At 46.8% G+C, this 25,189-nt stretch overlaps 2 protein-coding genes across 3 annotated transcripts in view; one reads left to right on the top strand and one right to left on the bottom strand.

The window, feature by feature from the left end:
* Window positions 1-797: 797 nt before the first annotated feature.
* On the bottom strand, window positions 798-16,943 carry LOC140598758 (uncharacterized). Its single transcript, XM_072757291.1, has 3 exons — window positions 16,422-16,943; window positions 4,609-4,708; window positions 798-3,919 (listed from the first exon to the last, which is right to left on the bottom strand). The coding sequence occupies exons 1-3, from the start codon at window positions 16,941-16,943 to the stop codon at window positions 3,879-3,881; spliced, it is 663 nt and encodes a 220-aa protein (XP_072613392.1). The 3' UTR covers window positions 798-3,878.
* Window positions 16,944-16,978: 35 nt separating this feature from the next.
* Window positions 16,979-25,189, top strand: part of ADRB2 (adrenoceptor beta 2) — a 55,430-nt gene continuing 47,219 nt past the window's right edge. Inside the window, exons 1-2 of one of the 2 annotated variants that reach the window (XM_072756919.1) lie at window positions 16,982-19,061; window positions 20,513-21,170. In XM_072756919.1, the coding sequence (XP_072613020.1) occupies window positions 17,184-18,431 (1,248 nt within the window). In that variant the 5' untranslated portion in view covers window positions 16,982-17,183 and the 3' untranslated portion in view covers window positions 18,432-19,061; window positions 20,513-21,170. Of the gene's footprint in view, window positions 19,062-20,512; window positions 21,171-25,189 lie in introns of those variants that run through there. The other variant, XM_072756920.1, reaches the window with a different exon arrangement.

The following is a 25,189-nucleotide window of genomic DNA, read 5'->3' as shown; positions in this document are numbered from 1 at the left end:
AAACCAAGTACCCTCAATTTTATAGACAGAGCTAAAATCTGCAGGGACATCCCGTCTTTCAGCCTAGCTTTGCAAAAGGAAAGCATGTTTAATGTAGGAAATTTGGGAAAGTATGGAGGAGAAAATAAAGACTGACTATAATCTCGCTCTTCCCCCACACAAAATTAAATTTTCTCCCTGAATTACACATGGCTCTGGACTAAGAGGGACTGGCTGGTGAAAGTGTCCTGTATTTCTTTCCTTCTTGTCTACTTCTTAACAGACTCAGAAACTGAGAATTCTCCTATGCCAGATAGGGGTGGGAATGTAAGGACTGAGGGAAACCAAGGGGGAAGTAAAACAGGTGAAACAGCTGGGATGGGCCATGCAATGCAATGATGAATAACCGCTGACCACTGGTGGGGAAAATGGGGGTCCTTAGGGAATGGTGGGAACTACGACAAACTCAAGACCTGGTGCCCCCCAGACTCCTTCGCTTCAACTCATTCTTCCATGTCTCCAATGTGGCTGGATCATTGGTATTTTTTTCCCTTTAGTACTGTTATAGTTTTATTTTTTATCTTTGGTATCTTAATCTATGGGGAATTAATTTTTACATCTGATATAATACAGGAGTTTAACTTAATTTCTCCCCCAAATGTTAGCCATTCATTCCAACGTCACTTATTCAATATTCTGTCTTTCCTCCCCTTACTGGAAATGCAAAATTGATTTTTGTATGTTGAGGTTATATCTGCCTACTTTTTGTTTGTTTGTTTGTTTCTTTTTTGTTGAGGTATAGTTGACACACACGTTGATATTTTTAAAAATATTTTATTTATTAAGTTGTTCATGAGAGACACACAGAGAGAGAGGCAGAGACACAGGCAGAAGGAGAAGCAGGCTCCATGCAGGGAGCCCGATGTGGGACTTGATCCTGGGTCTCCAGGATCAGACCCTGGGCTGCAGGCGGCGCTAAACCGCTGCGCCACCAGGGCTGCCCACACGTTGATATTTTTAAGTGAAATTGAGCATCTGGAATTTTATAAGTCCCAAATTTTTAAACATTAGTGCCTCATTACTTTCAACTCCCTTGGCCAAGCTGAAGACCTCTATAGGCCAGATGTGGCCACCAGTTTGCAACTTCTGCTAAAGACAATGAAGGTAGGCAGGGTTCACTGGAAGTCTATGCAGGGATGTAACAGGAGCAGATTTGTAGTTCAGGAAATTCCTGAGGCAGCTGGTGTGAGGGAGAGAGAACATTCCAGATGAGGGATGATTGGTGCTCTAGCTGGGGCAGTGGAGAGGGCGGCTGAAAGAAGAGAGGGTGTGGTATTGCAAGAATTGATGCAGGGAAGGGCATGCTCATCGCATTGTTGCCAACAGCCCTGGGTACCCACTGTTCAAGTCTGAGGGAGAAACTGCCTTGTTTGGAAACAGATGACCATGGAAGAGGAACCTCTTAGTATTAGAAATGCCTCCTTCCAAAATAGCAGAAAGACTAAATAAGCCTCAGGTTTTAGGGCTTGAAGGTAGAGTCCTAAAGGTGATGAGACGGCAGGACCTACAGGCTGAGGAGCCTAGATCAGAAGCTGAGCATAGGGAAGAGGAATGAAGCTGAAACCAAGTCCTACACCCCAAAGGGACTAGAGATGCTCAATATGAAGAAGAAAAGGCATAAGGGAAGTGGGAGCTGACTTGCTGGCTCACTGAAAGCATTTACTGAGGATCCACATGTGGCCGGGTTCCAACTGGGGCTAGTTTGGGGGGATATAGGGATAAGCCAAGGCAAATGAAATCAATGTTGTCCCTGCCCTGAGAGTCTTCTGGGAAATATGGTGATTGCATAATCTCACGAATACATGCAAAGGTGCAAAACTGAGATAAGTGTTGGAAGGAGAGGGGCACCGTATTCTGAGGGCATCTCCCCAGAGGGTGGGGACCTACACTTCCAGAGGAAATGATGATTCAGCTGAGGGATGAGTAAGCAGTAAAGATGTAAACAGGGGGAAGGAAAGGCTTTTAGGCACCGGGAACAGCATGTGCAAATACCTGACTCATAGGAAGGTCTGAGGAGGCTGGTATGGCTGGAGCAGGGCGTAGGGGCTGTCTTCAAAGACTGTCAGGTGAAGGGAAAAGGAAGTTCATTCGTGTGGTCTGCAAATGCATCATTCAGGGATGCTGTAATGTGCTTTTTAGTAGAGACTGACGGAGGTGTTTGGAGTTTGTTGTTTGCATTTAGTCCACTAAAATAAAAAGCTACCATTCATATTTCATGTGTCTCCACTTCTATTCTACATAATTGTCTCATGGATCCACGAATAGCCTCAGTAAGCACGTGGTCCCCTTATCGCTGCTGTGTAACAAGCATCCCCTAAACCTTTGTGGCTTAAAAACATCAATGTACGATTACCTCTTTTGACTGTGGAAGGGGCTCAGCTAGGTAGGTTTTGCTTGGAGCTTCTCATGCATCTGCAGTCCCAAGGGCCTGAGGCTGGAGTCATCCAAAGGCTGAGGCTACAATGGAATAGCTGGAAGAGGGGCAGAAGCATCTCTCTCCTCGCAGCCTCTCCACTTCCCAGCCTGCTTGAGCTGCCTCTCTGCATGGCCGTCTTTGGCTCGTGTATTCAGTGGAGTTCTTCTTCCAGAGCAAGTAACTCAGGAGACACGGGCAGAAGTTGCCAGTCCTTACAAAGACTTGCTCTGGAACTGCCACAGTGTCACGTCGGCTGTAGTCGCCGGTCGCGGTAGTCACAAGTCAGACCAGATCCAAGAGGGTGAAAGATAAACGCCACTTTTTTTTTTTTTTTTTTTTTAAAACGCCACCTTTTGATGGGGCAATGGCACACACAGGAGGGAAGGAAGCGAGGATGGCCATGGTGGAGGGAAGCCATCCCAGTAATGACAATCACAGTCCCCATTTAACAGATGGAGACATCCAGGTGGAGAGAGAAACTTGCCCAGGATCACAAGACCACCAGCAAGTGGCAGAAGCAGGGTACAGATCCAGGTCAGCCTGACTCCAGAACATCCTGCATTTAATTAACCACTGGGCTGTCCCTTCAGTGTGACAGGATGGGGCAATGGGAAGAGTCCTGGATTCCGCTGCCAGCACTGCCTCCGACTGGCTGTGTGACGTTGGGTGAGCCCCTGCCCGCCTATGGGCCTTGGGCCCCTCCTCGGTGTAGGAATCTGGGGATCTGAGGGCCTGGGCGAGCAGGTGGGCCGCATCGGTATGTCAGCTGGGCGCCTCTGCCCTACGTCCTTCTCCTTCCCTCTTAGCAACCCTCCGGGGCTGCTGTGTTTGCCCGGCTCTCCCCCACTTTCCTGTAATCAGAACCAGGAAGCAAGGCCTTAGGTCTCTCCCCTCCCGGCCTCCCCGACGTGGCCGGTTCCACTCTCTGCACTGGGAACCTCACAGAGGCGGAGGCCAACATCTTTGTTATGCCAGACGGGGCACATCACACGCTGCTGCACTTGGCAAATAACTGCCGCGTCCATCAGGAGAGCACGTCCAACAAGAGCTCGGAGAAGCGGATCCGTGCTCTTGCTCGGTGCCAACTGCCCGACTGGCCGCCAGGCCGCAAACCCGCCGAGGCCAGGATCTCAGCCGGTCAGGGAACCAACAGTGGCGTCCGTGGCGGGCGATCAAAACATATTTGTTGGTTGCACCAGCTTTTTTTTTTTTTTTTTAAACCCTGCCTTTCAATTCATTGTTTCCATTTTAGGATCCGGTTTATCCTCAAAAATATTTCGGTTCACTTTTCCTCTTTTGTCTATTCTAATTCCTTGATAATGCTTTTCTCTCCCTATTGGTTTTTTGTGAGTCTAATATTCCGGGCCACCCTCCCACCCCCACCCCCCAGGAACATTCTCTTTCAACTTAAGCCTTTGAAATTTCAGCTCGCCCCAGGTCTTCTCGTCTTCTTTTCAGTTTCAGCTAAAATGTAAGAATGAAAAGCTGTAAGGGAACTGAGAATCAGAACCCCTGGCCTCTGACTCATGCCTCCCCCTCTATTATATTTCTCAGTTTCCCTCCTCACTGTGGATCTCAGTTTCCCCATGGGACCGTGAAAGAGGTGGACTATCAGTGGGTATCTTTTTAGCAAAGGAAGACCTGTACAAACCTAATTTTACGCAGAAGCAGGAGACAGAAGGGAGTTAGGAGTGCGGCAGCCAGAGCCAGGGCCTCCCACCAGGCTCCTTGCTGTCTGAGGCTGCATTGAGGAACCCCTCGGCTCCACCGAGCTGGGCAAACCAGAGGGGCACCCCGATTCTGAGGCAGAATGATGCTTCGCCCTGCTAAGCCCCTGGACTGTCAAAAAGGGTCACATGAGCAGACACAGTCAGAGATGTGCACACACGTACACTCTAAAGAGAACCCAGGCCCCAGAAACAGCTTTGGCAAGCTCAGGCTTTTCTCATAGGGCTTCCTCATTTGTTCAAGTTTTTGCCATTTCTATTTTCATTTCTGGTTTCTTCTCACATCCTTCCTCTTCCCCCTCCAAAGGAGTTACTAAAAATTCTAACAATGTCTACTTTTATATCCTGGCTGCTATCTGTTGCATGTTCTCTCCCCACCTTCACCCCTGGCCTCCATAGACAAGACTTATTATTAAGTTCACTCACGTTTGGTTAAATTGTATTTCAGCTTCTTCACCAGAGAAGGGTAGTCATGAGGAAGAACTCTGTGGCCATAACAGTACATTCTAGAAATCCGAGAGCAACACTTTTTAAAAAAAAAAAAAAAGTATTATTAAATTACACTTTCTAATAGGACACATCTCAGGATGGAGGGAGGAGTAAAATAGACAAAGGGGATTAAAGTGTACACTTACCATGATGAGCACTGACAATTGTATAGAATTGTTGAATCACTAGATAGAACACCTGAAACTAATGTATGTTAATTACACTTAAAAAAAATCATACTCATAGTGAAAAATCAAACAGAACAGATGAGTGAAAGACGAAAGTAAAAGCCTACTGTCCTGTCCTCCCCACCAGCCCCATCTCCCTGTCACTAGTCCCCTATAGTAAACACTGCTAACTTTCTGAAAGTCTTTCCAGAGTATATTTGTGAAAATAAAAACTTATGCTATTTATACAGAAAGGTGATATACATACTACTTTTGTTTCAACCCTTTTCGTTTAGTATCTTAGAGACCTTTTGGAGATCTTTATCACACATATCTATCTCATTCTTTTGAACTGCAGGATAAAATCCATTGTACAGCCATACGCATTTTTTTTTAATTTACACACCTCCCTATTGATACATATTTGTGTTGTTAAGTAGATGGCACATACTGTGGTTTATCAAATGAGGATATGTTATGCTGTTGTACAATGAGCCCTTATACTTTAAAATGTATTTTGGATATTGCTTCATACCAGCTGGTACAAAACTTCCTCTTTTTTTAAAATAATGGATTCTAGTTTTTAGAGCACTGCTAGCCTCACAGCAAAGTTGAGAAGAAGGTGCAGAGATTTCCCATACACCCCCTGCCCTATGCATATATATACCAGAGAGGTACATTTGTAGTAGTTGATGAACCTACATTGACAGATCATAATCATTCAAAGTCCATGGTTTACATTAGGCTTCACTCTTGGGGTTGCACAATCTAAAGATTTTGGCAAATGTACGATGACATATATCCACTATCATAGTATCATGCGGAGTAGTTTTCACTGCCCTAAAAATCCACTGAGCTTTGCCTTTTCATTCCTCCCTTCCCACTAACCTCTGATAATCTCTGGTCTCTTCATTCTGTCCCTAATTTTGGCTTTTCCTGGGTATCATATAGTTGGAGCCAAACAGTGTGTGTAGCCTTTTCAGATTGGCTTTTTCCACTTAGTAATACACTTTTATGTTTCTTTCATATCTTTTCTTTTTAAAATATTTTATTTATTATTCATTATATATATATATATATATATATATATAGAGAGAGAGAGAGAGAGAGAGAGAGAGAGAGGCAGAGACACAGGCAGAGGGAGAAGCAGGCTCCATGGAGGGAACCTGATGTGGGACTTGATCCCGGGTCCCCAGGATCACGCCCTGGGCTGAAGGTGGCACTAAATCACTGAGCCACCCAGGCTGCCCTCTTTCATATCTTTTCATAGCTTAATAGCTCATTTCCTTTTAGTGCAGAATAAGATTCCATTGTCTGAATGTACAAGTTTATCCACTGAAGGACCCCTTGGTTGCTTCCAGAATATGAATAAATTGGCAATTATGAATAAAGCTGCTACATATCTGCATTTGCATAATAATCCATGTATGTCAATACATTAATTTATGTAGCCTTATTTCCAGCTTTTATTTTCTTACTGCACTAAACAATATTATGTTAAACAGATTTTTGGGGTTTTTTTATTATGCTAAATTGCAGTGACCATCCTTTTCATATATGTTGTACAGATCTGTGTGCTTAGGACAATACCTGCGTAACTGTGTAAAATGTGACGACAGCATATTCCTGAGTCCTGTTCCGACCCTGTTTTTTGTTTTTTGTTTCTAAGACCTTATTTATTTATTCATGAAAGACACAGAGAGAAGCAGAGACACAGGCAGAGGGGGAAGCAGGCTCCATGCAGGGAGCCCAATGCGGGACTTGACCCAGGACCCTGGGATCACAACCTGAGCCAAAGGCAGACGCTCAACCACTGAGCCACCAGGCACCCCCTCAACCCTGGGTTTTTGTAAAGCATTAAATTTTGCCAGTGTGGTAGGTCAGAAATGGTTTCTTCTTGTTTCTGGACTTTGCATGTAGATCCACTCACTTCCTCTCAGGCTCTGTGGCCCAGATGACCACCCCATATGTTCCCACAGCTTGTCACACGTCCCTCCCCCTGTGGCAGCCTGAACTCTCCTCTTGCTGAGCTCTGTCCTGTATTTTCTGACAGCAATAAACACAGTCCCTATAGGAAAGCAGCCCTTTCCTGGCAACCAGCCCCACAGTCACACACACATTTGTGCATTTGATTCACCACCGGTCTGGGGGCAGAGAGGAGAAGAGTCCAAACTGCTTTACAAATGAGGAAGCAAAGACCTGGCACCAAGCAAAGAGCCATAGGGGCAGCACCATGTCACTCCCTTGCTGCCTTGGTTTCTTTCCTAATCCACCCCTCTGGCAAGGGCTGCTGGGCACGCTTCTGTGAAATAGTCTCCATTATCCCATGGTGGGCTTTTTCCTGGACTGTGGCTTTCCGTGACCTGTCCCACCCCCTTCCATGATTTCCTGTAAACCTCAACTCCTTATCCCGGCATTTTGAGACTTCCAAAATACGTAGCCCACATCTCACCTTACAGCTCCCCTACCCACGGGCCAGGTGGCATAACTCTTCTGGGGTAATTGCTGTTTCTCAAGCACAGTTCAAAGTTTCCCACATCTACATCCATTCACATGTTTCTTCTCCATGTGACCTGACTACCACCTGACTACCAAAGTCACGTCTATCCTCCACACCCAGCTTATGGCCACCAACCGAACGAAACTCTGATTTATCTTCACCGTCTGTCACAAACTAACAAGACCAGGCTTCTGTCCATGCAGATCTATTTTAAACCTCTTTTATAGCCTTTATCACACACCCTGTCATATCATTATCCTCCTTATCTTCACCATGTTCCAGTAAATCCTTGAGAAGCAGCACCATGTTTAAGTGCTAACTCTGCCCCCCTAGGGCTTTCAGCAGGATCTGCCAGTAGTAACTAAGATACCTAAAACTCCCACACATATGGTTGTAACATAACACAACTGAAATAAGTTTATACAGCCTGGTATAGAATTTGCTTTTCTACCTTAGTGATAAAATACGGTGCAAGCTCCTGAGTCTACACATTTAGATCTACTTCATTCTCTTTAATGATTACCCATCATGATTATGTGTTTCTTCTGGTCTACTTAATCATTTCCCCTTTCTGAACAAATGGTTTTGTTTTGTTCTCCTTTACAAACAAAATTGAAATTAGACGTTCAGGTAAAACATCCAACATTTTAAGGAACACATTTCAAGCAAGGGAATTGCTAGATGAAAGGATATATACTTTTTACATTTTAGTAAATTCTACCAAATTAGTCTCCAAACAGCTCTGTTAAATTAGTTCTTCTTTTTAAGAATCACCTTACTCTCTTGGCTAAAGACTCCTTGTTATCTGCTGCTCGCCTGCTCTTTTGGAAGTTTTCCCTAGGCCTCCTCCTCAGTGTTTACATGGGGAGACAGAGTACCGAGCTAGTTTCCCCAGCTCTGTCACAGTATTTACTCCATTACATGGAAGTGAAGTTCATGTACCAACCTCCCTTCCCAGCATCTGAGTTTCTTAAAAACAAGGACCTTTGTTCACTTGTTCATTTTGTAATGTCCCTCTGCTACTTCAAGAATGTCTAGGTAAATGTGTGTGTGCATGTGTGTGTGCACATGCACACGTGTCGTGAGCACCTGCCTTCTGTATTCTGGTCCCTGTGTTGGAGGGTTGGGGAAATGAAGATGAATAAAGTAATATTAGCGAACAAAATGAGGAGTAATAATAATATGGGCTAAGTGCTAGTGTGTGGGGTGACACAAAAGCAATAGAAGAAGCATCTAATCCAGTCTCATAGTCAGCAAGTCCTGCTGAAGGAAGCTGAACAAGCATGAGTGTGTGCATGTGTGTGTATGTATGCATGTGCACGTGCATATGTGTGTGTATTGGGCGTAGGGACTGGTACAGGAAGAGGGGAGAAGGCAAGGGGGTGGAATGGAAGAGCACTAGGAGTGGAGGAAGGGATGTCGGAAAAACCCAACAGCTCATGGCCAGTGACTTCCAACTTTTGACATCCTCTCTTCTCTTTTTAGAAATTGTGACAAGGATGCTTGGCCCCAAATCTTGGTCACTTGGCCTTTTTCCCATAAGCATTGGAAACTGCTGCCTCCTGACCCGAACAGTCTGGTAAAAGTCAGTGGCAAGGCTCTGACAACCAGGGCGCTTCCGCCTCTCCAGCTTGGGCATGCAGTCCTTGCACTGGCTGGGCTTCTGCATCTGAGTCCTGCGATCATGGATCAGGGTCAGTCTTCCAATCAGACAGAACTAGGTTTGAAGCCCTTCTGCTCCTTTTACCTCTCATGTTAGCTGAGGTGGGCTGTGATTTCTTTAAACCTCCATTTTCTCATCTGTAAAATGGGGATAAATGTGTCTGCCTCATCATGTTACACAGAAATGAGAAAAGAGGAGAGGATATGTATAAGGTGCTACGTCCAGCTCCTATAATTAATACACACACGGTTAATAAGAACTGTGCCTGCTGTCTCTCAGACCCCTTGACAACCACTTGGCTTGGATGCTGTCCATCGATTCAGCCTTCTTATTTGACAGATTGAAGACCAGACTGAGACCCAGGGAGGGACAGCCACACAGAGGTGTGAGGGCCAAGACAGGGGTCCTCTTCCTCTGGCCCCTGGACTTGTTTCGTTGCCCCCACAGTGCTTAGCCCAGCTGGGGTATCTGGATATCCTCTCATTGGTGCAGTGAGATCTTTCCCTCTGTGCCACCCAGCACAAGGCACCGCTTTGGAGAGATAAGCCCTTCCTCCTCTCCTGAACGGATCAAAGGCAATTTTCTTCCTCTGCCCTTCTTTCCTGGCCACAGCCGGCTTTATTTTCTCTCTTTATTCTCCCTTCAGCCCTGCTTCATGTCCTCCTCTGCTCCAGCTGACATTGCTTGATCCCCACATTCATTTTACTTCTTGCCTACAGGGCCCACCACACATTCTCAGGCATTTTCTTTCCTGAGGCTCAAACACTGGGAGGTCTGCACTTAGTCCTTCAGCCCAAGAGGCTGCATATACAATCTCCCCGTGGTCGGTTTCCTGAGTGCCATAGCTAACAGAACTTTCCACAGCTTCTCTGAATTTGATACCAATAGTGAATTTACTGCTTACTCTGTGCTTAGCTAGTTCTAGCCACTTTGCAGATATGAACTCATTTATTTCTCCTAACAACCCCATGGGACTGTGAGACACTATTACCAACAATTCCAATATACAGGAGAGGAGTTTGAGACACAAGATTAAGTCATTGTTCAGGGCTATACAGCTAAGAATCAGAGTAACCAGGCCTTCAAACCAAGTAGTTGGCACCAGAGTCACTCCAGAGCTCCTCTGAGGATCAAGCTGTGCCGGGGTCATTGCTTAAAGCCGCATACCGATTTTGCCTCTCCCTTCCCTGGCTTATTTCTCTCCCTTTCTTCATCAATCACTTACACAAAAACCCTCATCCTTACAGCAGATGCTAGGAAATCCAACCTAAGACATTTCCCAAAAATCCATACCAAAGGCTGTACTACTCTCAGTAGTATGATGTATACGAAAGATTCTGTTTCCCTGTTAGATCAATTTATTTTTTCATTTGAAAGATTGCCCTCGGAGAAATGAATACAATGTCCTGAAATTGGAAGTATGCTGGAAAATCCAGGAGATGATGATGAAGATAAACACTTTTTTGGAAACTCTGTGCTAAGTTCCTTAGATGCATTATTTCGTTTAACCACCAAAGGCATCTTCTGTGGGTACTGCAGTTCAGAGAACACTTTCAGTGTAATGACAACCACTGGCAGACACATCACCTCAAATTTCTTAATCTCCTAATCATGATGATATTCTAACTTCTATTTTGATGTCCAGTCAAAACCTCAAATTCCATATGGCCATATCTGAATTCATCACCACTTCCTGTCCTACAGACACTTACACTACTGCTCTCCTTGTCTAGTCCCTGCTGGGTGATGGCCCTGATTCTTAATCTCCTAATCATGATGATATTCTAACTTCTATTTTGATGTCCAGTCAAAACCTCAAATTCCATATGGCCATATCTGAATTCATCACCACTTCCTGTCCTACAGACACTTACACTACTGCTCTCCTTGTCTAGTCCCTGCTGGGTGATGGCCCTGATTCCTCTGATTCAACTCCCCAACTCTCAACCCATCCAAGTTACGCTGACCTTTCTACTGTCATGTCTCCTGGTTTTCTCCCTTCCCCTCCAAACCCAGTTTTTCGTGCATTCTTTCTATTCCCTCGACAACCATTTCAGGGATTTTTATCCTCATTTTACAAAGAATCACTCTGAGACCCAGAGGGCTTAAGCACATTGCTTGAAGCACTCAGCTGGTTTAAGGTCAGAATCACCATTGGAACCCAGACCCAACTGGTTCCCAAACCCATGCTTTTTTCTATCGCAGTGGTGGGTCGCATTAGCACAAGTCTGGGGCTGAGATCCGTTTAGGTAGAATAAGAAATTATTTTATAAATACTTTAGTAACACCACATTAAAAACAGTGACTACTATTAAGAGTGATCCCCTTTTCAATTTTCTTTCGGTCTTTTAAGATAGGTGGAGAAAGCCTCATTTGGTGCTAGAAAACCATTATTATCTCCCCAGCACTTGCTAATCTTCCTTTTCAATAAAAAGAGCAAGCCCCAGGCTCAGAACTTTGGCAAGCGGCAAAATCTAGCTAGAATTTATTAACATTGTTTTGTTTTCATGGTTACCTTCTATTTATGGCAGATGACACCGGTTTACCACGTGTAGCAATGGCAGCAACACAAAATTTTCTTTAAAAATAAATGTATTTGGGTTTTAGAAAGAAGTCAATGTCAATAAAGTATTCAGCAAATAATGGTACACCTGCTAATTGGAATGGCAAGAATCACAATGGTGAACTTTGGCGTGAGGAAGGGAGCATGGCCAAGTTGTTTTGTAGAGTATTGATGGGTTTTGCCTGCCAGTGCCTCGGTGGCCTCAGAGTCAGGAACCCAATTCCTCAGTGACCCTCCACTTGCTTCCTTCCCACAACAGACTCGTTCAGCTTAGAATAGAATAGGAGGGTCTTAGATGTCACCCAGGCCAACCTCGTGTCATGGATGAATATTGAGGCTCAAAGAAAGAAGGTGACTTGACTAAGGTTATTTATAACATTATAGCTGTCCTGAGCCCAGAGCCTGGGTCTCCTGATCCCCCATCCATGTTACCTCCTCTGCCCCAACCTGCTTCCATCACACAGAAGTATTAATCATCACACACCATTCATTCCCTATCTGCAGGAAACTCCAAGCAATGCCACTCAGATTCAGCCAAAGAATTAAGCCCTATGCCCTAAGGCATCCCTTACATTGCATGTAACAACTTAACCTCTCTCTTAGAGCTCTAGGTGGGTAATATAGCTAGGTACTGTTCTTGGGAAAATTAGTAAGAAGCGTCACTCAGTTTTTGCAGGGTTAATTCTCTTATGAAGTCCCAACTGAGAAGAGCTGGTAGAGATTAGCCTCTTTGGAAGTCTTCAGGCCAAGTAGCCCTTCAGAGGACCAACTGAAGTCTCTCTGGCTTTAATTTAAGCCATCTCCCCTCACTCGGTCCCCCTGAGACGTGGAGAATTTATTAGCATGTCTCTCATAAAACGCTAGCACAGCAGGAAATTAAATTCATCCGGTATAATCAGCCGTTCTGAAAGCTTTGCTGGTTGCTCTGCTTACTTTTTGGTTGCCACAGTGACTGCAAATTGATTATTTGAGGACTTGTTCTATGATCATTCCAGGTATTGATGTTAAGTTTAGGCATTGACAGACCCAAGCATGAATAGGTCTGCCCTGATGGTAAAGGAGACTCTAGACCCAAAGGAACAAGGGCTATTTAAGCTGAAAGGAAGGCTCCGGAGACCGCCAAGGGATTCTCCCAAAACCTTGAGGCCGGTCTTGGGGAAGAAAAAGGAAACTTGTTTTGAGTGGCCTCAAGGGGGCAGACTTTAAATCCCTGGGCCGGAGCTGCGAGATGTACTGCAGTTCACTCTCTGCATAGTCAGAAATACACAGTGGCAGGAGGATGTGGGGAGCTTGCCCTTGCTAGAGCTGAGAGTTTTGGTGGATGCCTTGTGTAAGGGGCTGACCAGACTGTGAGATATTTCACTCAAAAACCAAAAACATTCTACCCAGCTACATAACTCGACGGTGACAGTAATTTTCAGTCATTTTTCTTTCTTTCTTTCTTTTTTAAGATTTTATTTATTTATCCATGAGAACACAGACAGACAGAGAGTCAGAGACACAGGCAGAGGGAGAAGCGGACTCCCTGTGGGGAGCGCAATGCAGGATTCAATCCCGGGACCTGGGATCATAACCTCAATCAAAGGCAGACGCTCAACCACTGAGCCACCCAGGTGTCCCCATAGTCATTTTTCTTTCTAAGGCACCAAGTTTTGTTCCTGTTTTCATTCTTTTTCACCAAAACTCAAATTACAAGCAAATTACTCATTATTCACATTCAAAGGGGCCTTTCACACATAGCGCCCGATAAGATAAATGTGCATTCTACGGGTACATTTTGATTCAAAAATAAGGAAACAGTAAGAGTTATCTCTTCTGCAAGGGAGCACATGGAACATTACATTTAATCTCATTTAATGTAAACTTAATGGGGTGAAGGTATCCAGAGAGAATATTAAAGACAAGACATTTAAGACCATTATTTAGAAAGAAATCTACAGATGTTTATCTGCTCAGGTCATAGAGATGGAAGGAATCTCATCTAAGCCAAGAACAGGATAAGATTTTCCTAAGCTGTCCAGCTAATGGTGTGAGGACATTCCCTGGCACCAAAGAACCTTACTCCTATTCAAACATTTGTTCAGTAAATCAAAATGTGTTTTGTTTTGTTTCTGTTTGGCAGGCAGGAAACGACAAATTAGTGTCTTAAGGGATTGAACAAAATATGTAATTAGACACTATCAATCACCATAAAAGAGCCTGCTTTTTCTTACATCAGATCAAGGTGCATTTAGACTACTAAGAACTTCCAAGTTCAGCTGAAGCATTAAGTCTCTAATGCCACGAGCCCAGCAAGCAGGGCCAATCAAAGTCCTCTGCTGGGAAATGAAGTGACTGCGTTGGACATATGTAAGGCGGGGAGCAGGCCTGGATCTTTTTATCTTGCCTGCCACTTTCGACTAGACACTTCTTACTTCTGCACTTTAGTTTCTTCATTGCACCATGGAGGGAAATGAACTAAATGATCTATTGGCCTCTTTCCCATTCTAACTAACTCTCTCTACTCCAATTCCTTTTTTTAAAGATTTACTCAAGACACAGAAGGAGAGTGAGGCAGAGACACAGGCAGAGGGAGAAGCAGGCTCCATGTAGGGGGAGCCTGACACAGGACTCGATCCCGGGTCTCCAAGATCAGGCTCCGGGCTGAAGGTGGCGCTAAACCACTAAGCCACCGGGCTGCCCAATTCTAAAAGGAGGTCAGGAGAAGACTCTTGGTGTGAAGGCAGCATCTTGAAATTCCTACCAGCTTGGTGATGAAGCAGAGAGAAGGAGAGAGAGGGAGGGAGGGAGGGAGGGAGGGAGGGAGGGAGGGAGGGAGGGAGGGAGGGAGGGAGGGAGGGAGAAAAAAGTGATGAGCAGGGGCTAGGAGAAGAGAAGGAGAGATTGTCCATTTGGGAAAGATGATGGGTAAAAGCCTGGAACCTCCTCGTTGACATAAGCCATCTTCCCTTTTTGATTTAGTGTTTGTGGGTTTTTTTAAAAGGTGCTTCCCAAAATATTCAAAGTTAAACTTTTAGATGACTCATGTGTATATCTAAATGATCAATTAGTGTTTATCCTAAAAGGGCTTTCTTTGTTCTTTTTGTTGTTGTTGTTATGGGAAGGTTAAACAATACGCTTATTTATTCCATAGCTTCGCAAACAGGAAGGAGGTTTTAAAAGGCTTGGTTCCACAATTTGGGCTAGATGTATATTTAAAGAAACTGTGTTGCATAACAGACACTGCCGTTTCCTAAAATGCATCACACCAGAGCCAATTTTGGAAAACGCAAATATGGGGTGGGTATATTTTGAAAGCTATGGGAGCATAATAGATCTTTAATTAATATTTGCACCTTTATGGGGAATATTTCCTTTTTAAGGCATTTGTCTTGCAAAAACAATCTCTGGCTGGTCAAGGAAGTTAAAGGGAGCATTGCAGATTAAATTTTGTTTCTGGGCTTTACTTGGACAGTAAACGGCCAAGTTAACTTTTGTCCTTAAGTATTTGTTCTATTAGAGAAGACTGACAACACATTCTAAACTACTAAGTGATCTTTATATATTTCATTTTATAACCCATATTTGTGTGGTGCATACATGTGCAAAAGCACTTTCACATTTATTATTATATATTCCACTCTCACTCTGCCCAGTGGGAGTGACTTTATTCTCCACTTAGAGAGGGAGGAAATTAGGCTCTCTCTTTTTGACTTGCCTAAGGAAGGTGAGCTAGAAAGTGCTAGGACAGGGGATCTGGAACCTGAGTATTCCAATTCTGGTTGTAGTCTCTTGCCTGGCCCCCATTCCCTTCTGCAAGTGATAATAAGTACCTTGAAAGGATTAAAAGATGAGCTTTAGAGTCAAGAAGACCTGGGTTCACCTCCTGCCTCTGGCAGTGCCTGGCCCCGTGCCCCTGGGCAAGCTATTTTTCTCTTGGAGCCCCATTTGTGAATAAAGCTAAAAATAGTGCTCCCCCCACCATGGGACTGTGGGAAGGATTAAATGGAATAATGCATGAAAAGCACATAGCAGAGTGTTCCCTAAATGTTAGCCATTGTTATGTTATTATGTAATCTACAAAGTATGTTTGGTTACACTGCGTGAAATACTTTTAGTCTTTCAAAGAAGCTACTAATACATGTGAAATCAAATCCTGAAAATTAATTTCTTCTTAACAGTCGAGTCATATGCCAGATGCAAAGGATAATATTTCATGGACGAAGACCCTAGTCTGAAGGCTCGGTATGACTTTTTTTTTTTTTTTTTTTTTAAGGAGAAATTATCTTCTGTCCTGTGGTTTCAAAACTTTCTGAATGTTAACACATTCTAATGGTCTGAGCCCTATGAAACAGCCACTTTTAAAGTCAGATGCCACAGAAGAGAGGCGGTTTCATATGGCTCAACGGGACAAATCAACACACTACCGGGCAGACTGAAAGCATTTTTTTTTTTTTTCTAGTGGCAGCGGGATTGCTGAAGAAGATGAGGTTGAAAGGAAAATTATTCTATTTTCAACTCATTTTCATTCCCACAGATGAGGAGGGAGTGATAGCACACGCCCAAGAATTACGAATGGAAGCCCACAGCCCTGTCTCCGGGTCCCCAAACCCGGGCCTGCGTACCCCAGCTGCAGCTCCCAGGGAAATCCAGAGGGTGCAATCCTGTGTCTCAATGCCTGCAAATTCCCAAGGAGGGCACCCAAAGTGCTTGACAGTGAGTGTGCTAAGGCAATCGGGCCGCTGTTGAAGTCACCTCCTGCGGTCCTGCCAACTGTTTGAAAGGGAATGTGCCTCGTGTGCGTGTGCGTGTGCGTGTGTGTGTTGGGAAGGGGAGGGGAGGGGGGTGCTGTGCGCCCCAGTGAGGGGTTTGCGGTACCTGGAGGGGGACGTCCGAGTCTGTGGCTCTCTGCCTGCCTCCACGTGAGCGCTGAGCGTCCTGCTTACTTGGCTCTGTGCCTGGGCGCTCCTGTGCGCGCCGGGCAGGGGTGACTTTGCGCCCGTGGGCTTCTGTGCGCGCGCGCACGAGTGCGCTCGGGGGGTGCGCTGGCCGGGCGCGTCTCCGCAGAAGCCTGAGCCTGCCCGCCGGGTGCACGTGTGCCTGCCCCTGCCTGTCGCTGCCGCCTCCGAGAGCTGGGGGCGAAGCGGCCGCCCCGCGCCCGGGCCGGACAGGTGGCGGCCCCCGGGGAGCGCCAAGCCCCGGCGCGGCGGGGGAGCTCGCCAGCCCCAGGCGCGGGCCTCCGGGGCCGGCCGCGCAGCCGGCGGGGAGAGGCGGCCGCCCGCCCGCCCCCGGCAGCGGCTGGGCCCCGCCCGGGCCGGCCCCGCGAGCGGGCGGGAGAGCGGAGGGGCGGGCGGGCGGGGCGGGGCGGGGCGCTCGGGCCCTCGGGCTGCCGCGCGCCATTGGCGGAAAGTTGGCGCACGTCACGCGGGGCAGCTCCCGGGGCCGGTGCACATAACGGGCGGCGCGCGGCGCGGGGCGGCTTCTGGGGCGCAGGCTGCGGGGGCCGCCGCGGCGAGCGCACTGCACCCCGCGAGCTGGATGCGGCTTCCCGGCGCCCGCTCGCTGCCCGCGGCGCCGCCCCCGAGGTCCGCCCGCTGAGGCGCCCGCGCGCTCCCCCCCCCCCCCGCCGGCCCGCGCGCCATGGGCCAGCCCGCCAACCGCAGCGTCTTCTTGCTGGCGCCCAACGGGAGCCACGCGCCGGAGCAGGGAGACCCGCAGGAGCGGGACGAGGCGTGGGTGGTGGGCATGGGCATCGTCATGTCGCTCATCGTCCTGGCCATCGTGTTCGGGAACGTGCTGGTCATCACGGCCATCGCCAGGTTCGAGCGCCTGCAGACGGTCACCAACTACTTCATCACCTCCCTGGCCTGTGCTGACCTGGTCATGGGCCTGGCGGTGGTGCCCTTCGGGGCCAGCCACATCCTCATGAAGATGTGGACCTTCGGCAACTTCTGGTGCGAGTTTTGGACTTCCATCGACGTGCTGTGCGTCACGGCCAGCATCGAGACCCTGTGCGTGATCGCGGTGGACCGCTACTTCGCTATCACCTCGCCCTTCAAGTACCAGAGCCTGCTGACCAAGAATAAGGCCCGCGTGGTCATCTTGATGGTGTGGATCGTGTCAGGCCTTACCTCCTTCTTGCCCATCCAGATGCACTGGTACCGGGCCACCCACCAGGAAGCCATCAACTGCTACGCCAAGGAGACGTGCTGTGACTTCTTCACGAACCAAGCCTATGCCATCGCCTCCTCCATCGTGTCCTTCTACCTGCCCCTGGTGGTCATGGTCTTCGTCTACTCCAGGGTCTTCCAGGTGGCCCAAAGGCAGCTGCAGAAGATCGACAGATCGGAGGGCCGCTTCCATGCCCAAAACCTCAGCCAAGTGGAGCAGGATGGGCGGAGCGGGCACGGACATCGGAGGTCCTCCAAGTTCTGCTTGAAGGAACACAAGGCCCTCAAAACTCTGGGCATCATCATGGGCACTTTCACCCTGTGCTGGCTGCCCTTCTTCATCGTCAACATAGTGCATGTGATCCAGGATAACCTCATCCCTAAGGAAGTTTACATCCTCCTAAACTGGGTGGGCTATGTCAACTCTGCTTTCAATCCCCTTATCTACTGCCGGAGCCCTGACTTCAGGATTGCCTTCCAGGAGCTTCTGTGCCTGCGCAGGTCTTCTCTGAAGGCCTATGGGAATGGCTACTCCAACAACAGTAACAGCAGAAGCGACTATGCTGGGGAGCACAGTGGATGTCACCTGGGGCAGGAGAAAGACAGCGAACTGCTGTGTGAGGACCCCCCAGGCACGGAAGACCGTCAAGGTACTGTGCCTAGCGATAGCGTTGATTCGCAAGGGAGGAATTGTAGTACAAACGACTCACTGCTGTAATGCAGCTTTTCTACTCTTTATGAACCCCCCCTCCCCGCAACGAAACACTATACAGACTATTTAACTTGAGTGTAATAAATTTAGAATAACATTGTATAGAGATGTGCAGGAGGAAGGACGGCCTTCTGCCTTTTTTTTTTTTATTATTATTTTTTTAAGCTGTAAAATAAGAGAAAGCATATCCGAGTGATTGTTTGTTGTACAGTTCAGTTCCTTTTTTTGCATGGAACGTGTAAGTTTGTGTCTGAAGGGCTTTGGTCCCAGAGGACCTGGGGCTGCTATGTTTTGATGACTTTTCCGTGGATCTACCTCATTGATCAAGTATTAGGGGTAATATATATTGCTGCTGGTCATCTGTATGTGAAGGAGTCTTTTCTTCCTGCACCCTTGCACTGGAGGATCTTGAGTATCTCGGACCTTTCAGCTGTGAACACGGACTCTGCTGGCCCCTCTTATTTGCTCAAACAGGGTGTTGTTGTAGGCAGGGATGTGAGGGGCAGCTTCAGTTGTGTTCCTGAGCAAAGTCTAAAGTTTACAGTAAATAAATTGTTTGACCATGACTTCATTGCACCTGTTTCTCCAAAACCCCTTGACTGGAGTGTGGTCGCCTCCCCCCACTGGAAACCGCAGGTAACTATTTGTAATAAATAACTGCCCAGGGACTTAATATGGAATGATACAGGAATGGCACGCACTGATTGCTTAACCCTTTCCTTTGCCTTTGAATCTGCTGCTGCGAACCTGTATCTCTCTCAATGCCAGTGCCTCAGAGCAGTTGTGCCTGCCGTCAGCATAGCTTGTCTCGCTGGTCCTATGGTGATGATTCTGTGTTGTTACATCAGAAACACTGACTCACAGAAACGGAGTTACAGGCATCTGCTTTGTCCCTCCACGCGCCCCCACCGCTCACCTTCTAGTCCTACTTGTTTAACAGCTGCTTATGTCATATATTGGCTGCAGATCTATATATAGTGGAGATCTTCGTACTGTGTCAGGTTTGGCATTTTAAGGATAAAGGAAGAAGCTCTCATGCACAAGCTACCCAGACAGAGCCCTTGTCATTCCAAGGGAAACCGAAAAGGGCATTGGTCGTAGGGAGAAAGCTGGAAAACACTTAACCGATGAATAAATACCTCATGACCTCAAAACGAGATTGTAAACCTTCCTCCTCCTTCTGTCTCTCTTCCTCACTTCGATATAAAGCCAGGCTTCTCAGCCTTGGCACTGTTAACATCTCGGGCCAGGTAATTTTCTGGGCGGGGGCCTGTCCTGTGCATGGTCAGATGTTCAACAGCATCTCTGGCCTCTACCCATCAGATGCCAGCAGCACCCCCTGAACTGTGACAACCGAAACTGTCTCCAGACCTTGCCAAATACTCCGTGAGGGGTGAAATCACCCCTGGTTGAGAACCACAGATCCAAGGTTCCAAAATCTAAACAGGGCAGCCACTTGATTTTGCAGAGCATCCGAGAGGGATTTTCCGTGGTTCACTGGGTTAGTGACGGACCCCGGGCCGGCGCTCTTCCCTCCACCCCTCCACCCTGCCATGCTGCCTTCCCAACTCACCTTCCAGCCGCCCCGACACTGACTGTATTTGTGGGGATGTGCATTGTTTGGTAGGGTTTATCCATGGAGGCGAGGCCTGTGAGTCTACTGCCTTTTTGTGTGGAGAGATTCTAGTACCGTTAAGAGGCACATGAGGGAAAATCACAAAAGTAAACACATTTCTTCTCCCACCCCCTTTCTATTTTTGCCCGTGTGTCTGAGCCAGAGCTTGGCCCAGGTTTGACCGAGTGGACCGTCCTCCTTGGCAACGCCAGCCTGGAGAGGATCAGCCTGCAGGTTCATTGCCATTTCACCCGCTCACGAAGCCGACTCCACTTCTCTCTTCCCTTCTGTCCCAGCCAAGGTCCCCAACCAGAGAAGCTTTGGCTTCCTCTGCTTCCTGTCAGCGCAGTGATGGGTGTCCGGGTGCACACGCAGCTCTCGGGAGAAAGCTAGGTGCCCGAGTTTTCAGGACGTGCCGTGGCAAATTGGAGAGTGTGTGTGTGCCCTTCAGCACTTTTACTTTTTCTCCAAGGGCTTTGCTGCCTCTTCTCACATTCTCCTCCTGCTCTGGGCCCCACACCCAGAGGTGCGGGCAGCTTCTCCAGCCAGTCTTCACCCTCCTGGTGGCCTCACAGGATCTTGGACTTGAAAGAGCCCATAGAAAGCATTTGGCATCCAAAGAGACAAAAAATCTTTGAGGGGGAATGACCTGCCCAAGGTAAGAAGCCAAGGATGTCAGAGACGGGGCTGCAGCCGTAGAACCCAGCTGTCAGCTGTTATTCCTGGAACAGATGTCTTCCCTCCACTGCATGGCCATTGACTTCTGTCCTCGCCCTCGATGGTGGCAGCTTTCTTTCCCTGGGGCTGTCACAGAACAAACTCATTTCAGTGGGTGTTACTGCTCTCAGGTCCTTAGCGCAGAATTCAGGCGATGACCAAATAACCACAATAGGGATAAGAGAAAGAAGTGTTCTTTTACTCAGCAAGAGTCTACTAGGATATCCTCAGCGCTGGGGAGGTGGGGGAGGGGGTGGCAGGGAGGAGCGGGGAAGAGATGCGTGCTTCCTCAACCCAACCAGGAATTATAAGCCACTCCAGGTAGAAATTTCAAGGAGAAAAAATGTAAACTTTTCTGTCACCGTTGTAAGTCCTGTGGACAATAAACGTGATTAACAACAACAACAAAAAAAGTTGTATCTATATTCTTTTGGTTAGAGAAGCATCTAATATAATTTCACTTAAAATTTGGGTACAAGGACGTTTAGCCATATTCGTGTTCCTTTAGGAATCCTTTAAATATAAAAACTTCGATGAGTTTTAAGGGTCTTGACAAAACAGCATTTTACGTACTGCTCAATCCCTTGCCTTCTGTCATCTTTTGTTTTCCGCTTTGAGTGGGGGGAGGCGGGCAGGCGTTTGTCAGTGTCCCTCTGTTTGCTGACAGGTTGGTTACATAAGGTTTGTGTTGGATTCATCATCCTAAAGTTTTCTTTGCCTGGACAGCAAGTTCTCGGAGTCTGTCAAGTGAGAACCTTATCCTGAGATGCAAGCTGACAGGTGTGCAAAGTGGCAGGCCAGGGTGGGCCTCCCCACTGAGGTCACTCTTGGGGGGAAGGAACCTGGGGAAAAAGGAGCTGGGAAGTGGGGACTGTTGACAAGCAATGCTTAGAATATTTCTGATGAAACTACTACCAAAAGAAACTCAGGCTGGATCGATCAGGGCCATTTATGCAGCCCCTACTGTGTGCAGCATGAGAAGAGTATACACTTCTATAGCATAAGATTAATAATACTAAACAGATCCCTTTTCTGGAATCTTACTAAATGATCCAGACAGTTCTAGACACCTTTTTAGGCATTACATCATCTTGATAGCCTTATGATGTAGGCAATATAATTGTCCTCACTTAACAGACGTGACAACAGAGGCTTTGAAAGATTAAGTAACTTTCCAAAGCCTCACAAACCAGCTAGCTGCAGAGTCAGGACTGGAACCCAGGTCTCCGTGGGTCCAAACCCATGCAGACCAGGAAGCAGCACAAGGCAGCTCATAATCCATGCCAGAACGGGCATAAGAACTGGAAACGCAATACCTCGGTGAGAGAAGAGGGAGGCTGCTATGGGCTGGGGCAGGGAGGAATGTGCCCTTCGAAGCATGTGACTGCAGGGTTGCTGGGGACTGGGACAGGAAACCAATCACCCAAGTGTCTAGTTTGTTTCTCTGAGCCTTTGCTTTGTCTTTTCATAGAGAATTGGGCAAAGGTGAAAAGAGGATTTCACACTTGAAAACAAGCATGGGCTAGAGCGGAAATGCAGCCTGCCTCACATCCTGGGAAATCATTTTTGGTTCTGAAGTTGGGAAGGTCTCTGAAATGGAGCGGGAACCTAGACCCGATGGGAAGTGAGGCAGGGCTAGGCGGCCCTGGAGGTGCACCATCCATTTGGAGCTACCGCATTCTAGGGCAAGGGAGATAGTCTTTGGACAGCAGAGAGCCATGGATGCACTTGGAACGAGACTGCACGGACAGCCTAATGTCCAATAAGTTCCGCCCTGCTCTAATCCCTCCTTCATTGACAGTGCAAATATCATTTGAAGGAGGCATTTTTGAAATACCTAAGAGAACAAACTTCCCAAGCACTCTCAAGGGCTCAAGAAATACTGGTATCTTATGAATAATAGGAGGCAGGGTGAAAGAGGCCGGCACTGGGAATTCACGCCATTAGGTTCCAGGTCTCCACTCTCTCTCTCTTTCTCTCTCTCTCTCATGTTGGGTCAGGCAGTTCTCCTCAGTGGACCTCATCTTGCTCGTCTGTAAAATCACGAGGCCAGTGCAGGTGGTCTCTAAGCTCTGCTCAGGTATGAATTTGTATAACCATTAATTTAGAAGCTAAGTAGAGACACTAGTTTGTAATTCTAATTAGAATTGATGACATTTGTCATATAAATAATGACTGAGTATCTTGGGGGTGGCCAGCTGGCAGAGGAGAATGTTGTGAAGACCCATTTGATGCATGATACCTGCCTTCAAATATTTAAGGACCATCTGGGGAAAAGGAGCATATCAATTTTACATGAATACCGAAAGGCAAGCAGAGAAGCTCAGAGGAAGGTCGATTCCCCGCTCAGGTGAAAAAAAGACTTTAAAAGTGAAGTGGGTTATCTATCAGAATAGTGAGCTTCCTGTCATTGGAAGCATTCGGAGAAGCCCAAATAAAGCTCTGTGTGGTGTGAAGTACAAAGGGTTCCTGCGCAGAGCAGGAGCTGGACTAAGCTCCTTCCAAATCTGTGCCTCCATGTCCTTGAAAACAATAGACCTGAATGTTCTTAAAAAGTATTCAGACCGTTCCCTAATTCCAGCTGGCCTTCTCCCCAATTCCTCTGGATTTCAGAGGTTTCACTGCATTCCTAAACAGGAAACCTCCGGGGGAAATCAGGATCTCAACAGTCCTTGGCCATGGGGGGAAATCCAGAAATAGAGAAATAAGGTTAAGCAGTTTTCCAAACTATTAGACCTTTTCATCAGCTGCTCTTCCCATGCCTTTTGCAAATGACCTACTAACTCCCAGAGAGAGAATAATGAGAGCTGCAAAGTCCTCTCTGCAAAGGCTATTACATACTTCTCCACCCTCAGAATCAGTGCACTTCCTGTAGTTTTTCCGTCACCCTCACAGGGCAGGAAGAAAGGGAGGCAGGTCCCTGGAAAGCACGGAGCACTTCAAAGCCCTCTGGTCCAAGAGCCTAGAGACCTGGGGTCTCTCACAGCCCAGCCACTAACCAGTAGGGCCACCTCGGACAGGTCACTCTCCTTCTCTAGACCTGTTTTCATCATCTGTGATGAGAGATAGTTTGGTTTCCATGAATCTTGTGTTTCCTTTTTCCAGAATTCTGTAAGATTTCAGGAAGTATTTGATGCGGCACATCTGGCCGCAATGCTTTTATTTCAAAAGCACATTTTATTTTTTTCTCATTAGAAGGGTAATAGATGCTCTTTGTAGAACATTTAAAAATATATGAAATCACAAAATGAGATAAATCACACATAACATTAGCACCTCGAGAGAGCCATTGTTATATGTGTTGTATATGCTTCCAGTCTTTGTCCTGAGCATGGCGATGCAATGCGCATGGGTATATTTTTAAACGAAAATGAATTAGATTATGAATACAACTTTGATCCCACTGATAATAATTTTGCAAATGCCTCCTTGAATATCTTTTATATATAATATAATCCAGGTGTCATAATTGGCCTGACAATAGAAGCGGCCAGCAGTTTTCAAACTTTGGGGGTACAGAGGACCATCACTCCCAGAGCATCTGGATTGGGAAATCTGAGCAGGGGCCCAAGAATCTGCATTCTAGCAAGTTCCCCCAAGTGTTTCTAACATTCTAAAGTTCCCTTGATCCCCAAGGATCACATTCTGATGAATAAGTTTACGGAGATAAATTATGTCATTTATACAGAATGTCCCCTCTCTTCCTTGCTAGTTGACAAAAAGGTGTTGCCATACTTGTCTCTTTGAAAGCATGCTTTCTGCAAATGGGGTCTAGTTGCTTTCAGAGCATAATCACTAAGCTCCTCGGGTGAGGTTCTTGCTGCATCGTTAAATGCCTCCAACCCAGCCAGTTGATTTATGTTAAAATAAGTCCATCCAAGTTACATAGTGACCAATACCTACTATATGAAAAGTATAACAGCAGATTTCTATCCACAGAGCACCTCTTGGGAGAATAATGACTCTGAACTCCAGAGGGATACTATGAACTTGGTATCATGCTTGGTGGTTTTTGCGAGTGATCTCATTTAGTGCTTACCCTAACCCTACAGAATGGGTACAATTGTGTTTCTACCCATTTTATAAATAGGGAAGCTGAGACTTGAAGGGGTTAACTAAGTTGCCAACAATGACACAGTCCACTGGAGTGAAACAGAGCCCATGTGCTTCACTGCTAGGATATGCCGTCTTCCCCCCTTGTGGGGTCAGTTAAGAGAAAAAGAAGATGATGAGAAGGCATTTTTATTTTTATTTCATTTTTTAAAAGATTTTATTTATTTATTCATGAGAGGCACAGAGAGAGAGGCAGAGACATAGGCAGAGGGAGAAGCAGGCTCCCTAAGGGGACCCTGATGTGGGAACTCCAACCCAGGATCCAGGATCACGACCTCAGCCAAAGGCAGATGCTCAACCACTGAGCCACCCAGGTGTC

Source organism: Vulpes vulpes, chromosome 4 (assembly GCF_048418805.1).
Source record: "Vulpes vulpes isolate BD-2025 chromosome 4, VulVul3, whole genome shotgun sequence".
NCBI classification, from domain to species: domain Eukaryota; kingdom Metazoa; phylum Chordata; class Mammalia; order Carnivora; family Canidae; genus Vulpes; species Vulpes vulpes.
The sequence above is the reverse complement of the archived record's forward strand: the minus strand, read 5'-3'. Positions and strand labels throughout refer to the sequence as shown.

Bases quoted from the DNA above. Each gene is read 5' to 3' on its own strand.
- LOC140598758 (XM_072757291.1), bottom strand. From the start codon at position 16,943: ATGGCGCGCGGCAGCCCGAGGGCCCGAGCGCCCCGCCCCGCCCCGCCC. The intron at 4,709-16,421 runs GTACCGCAAACC...TTTTTTAAAAAG, and splicing joins ACTCGGACGTCCCCCTCCAG to TGTTGCTCTCGGATTTCTAG. The intron at 3,920-4,608 runs GTGAGTGAACTT...CTTACATTTTAG, and splicing joins GAAATACAATTTAACCAAAC to CTGAAACTGAAAAGAAGACG.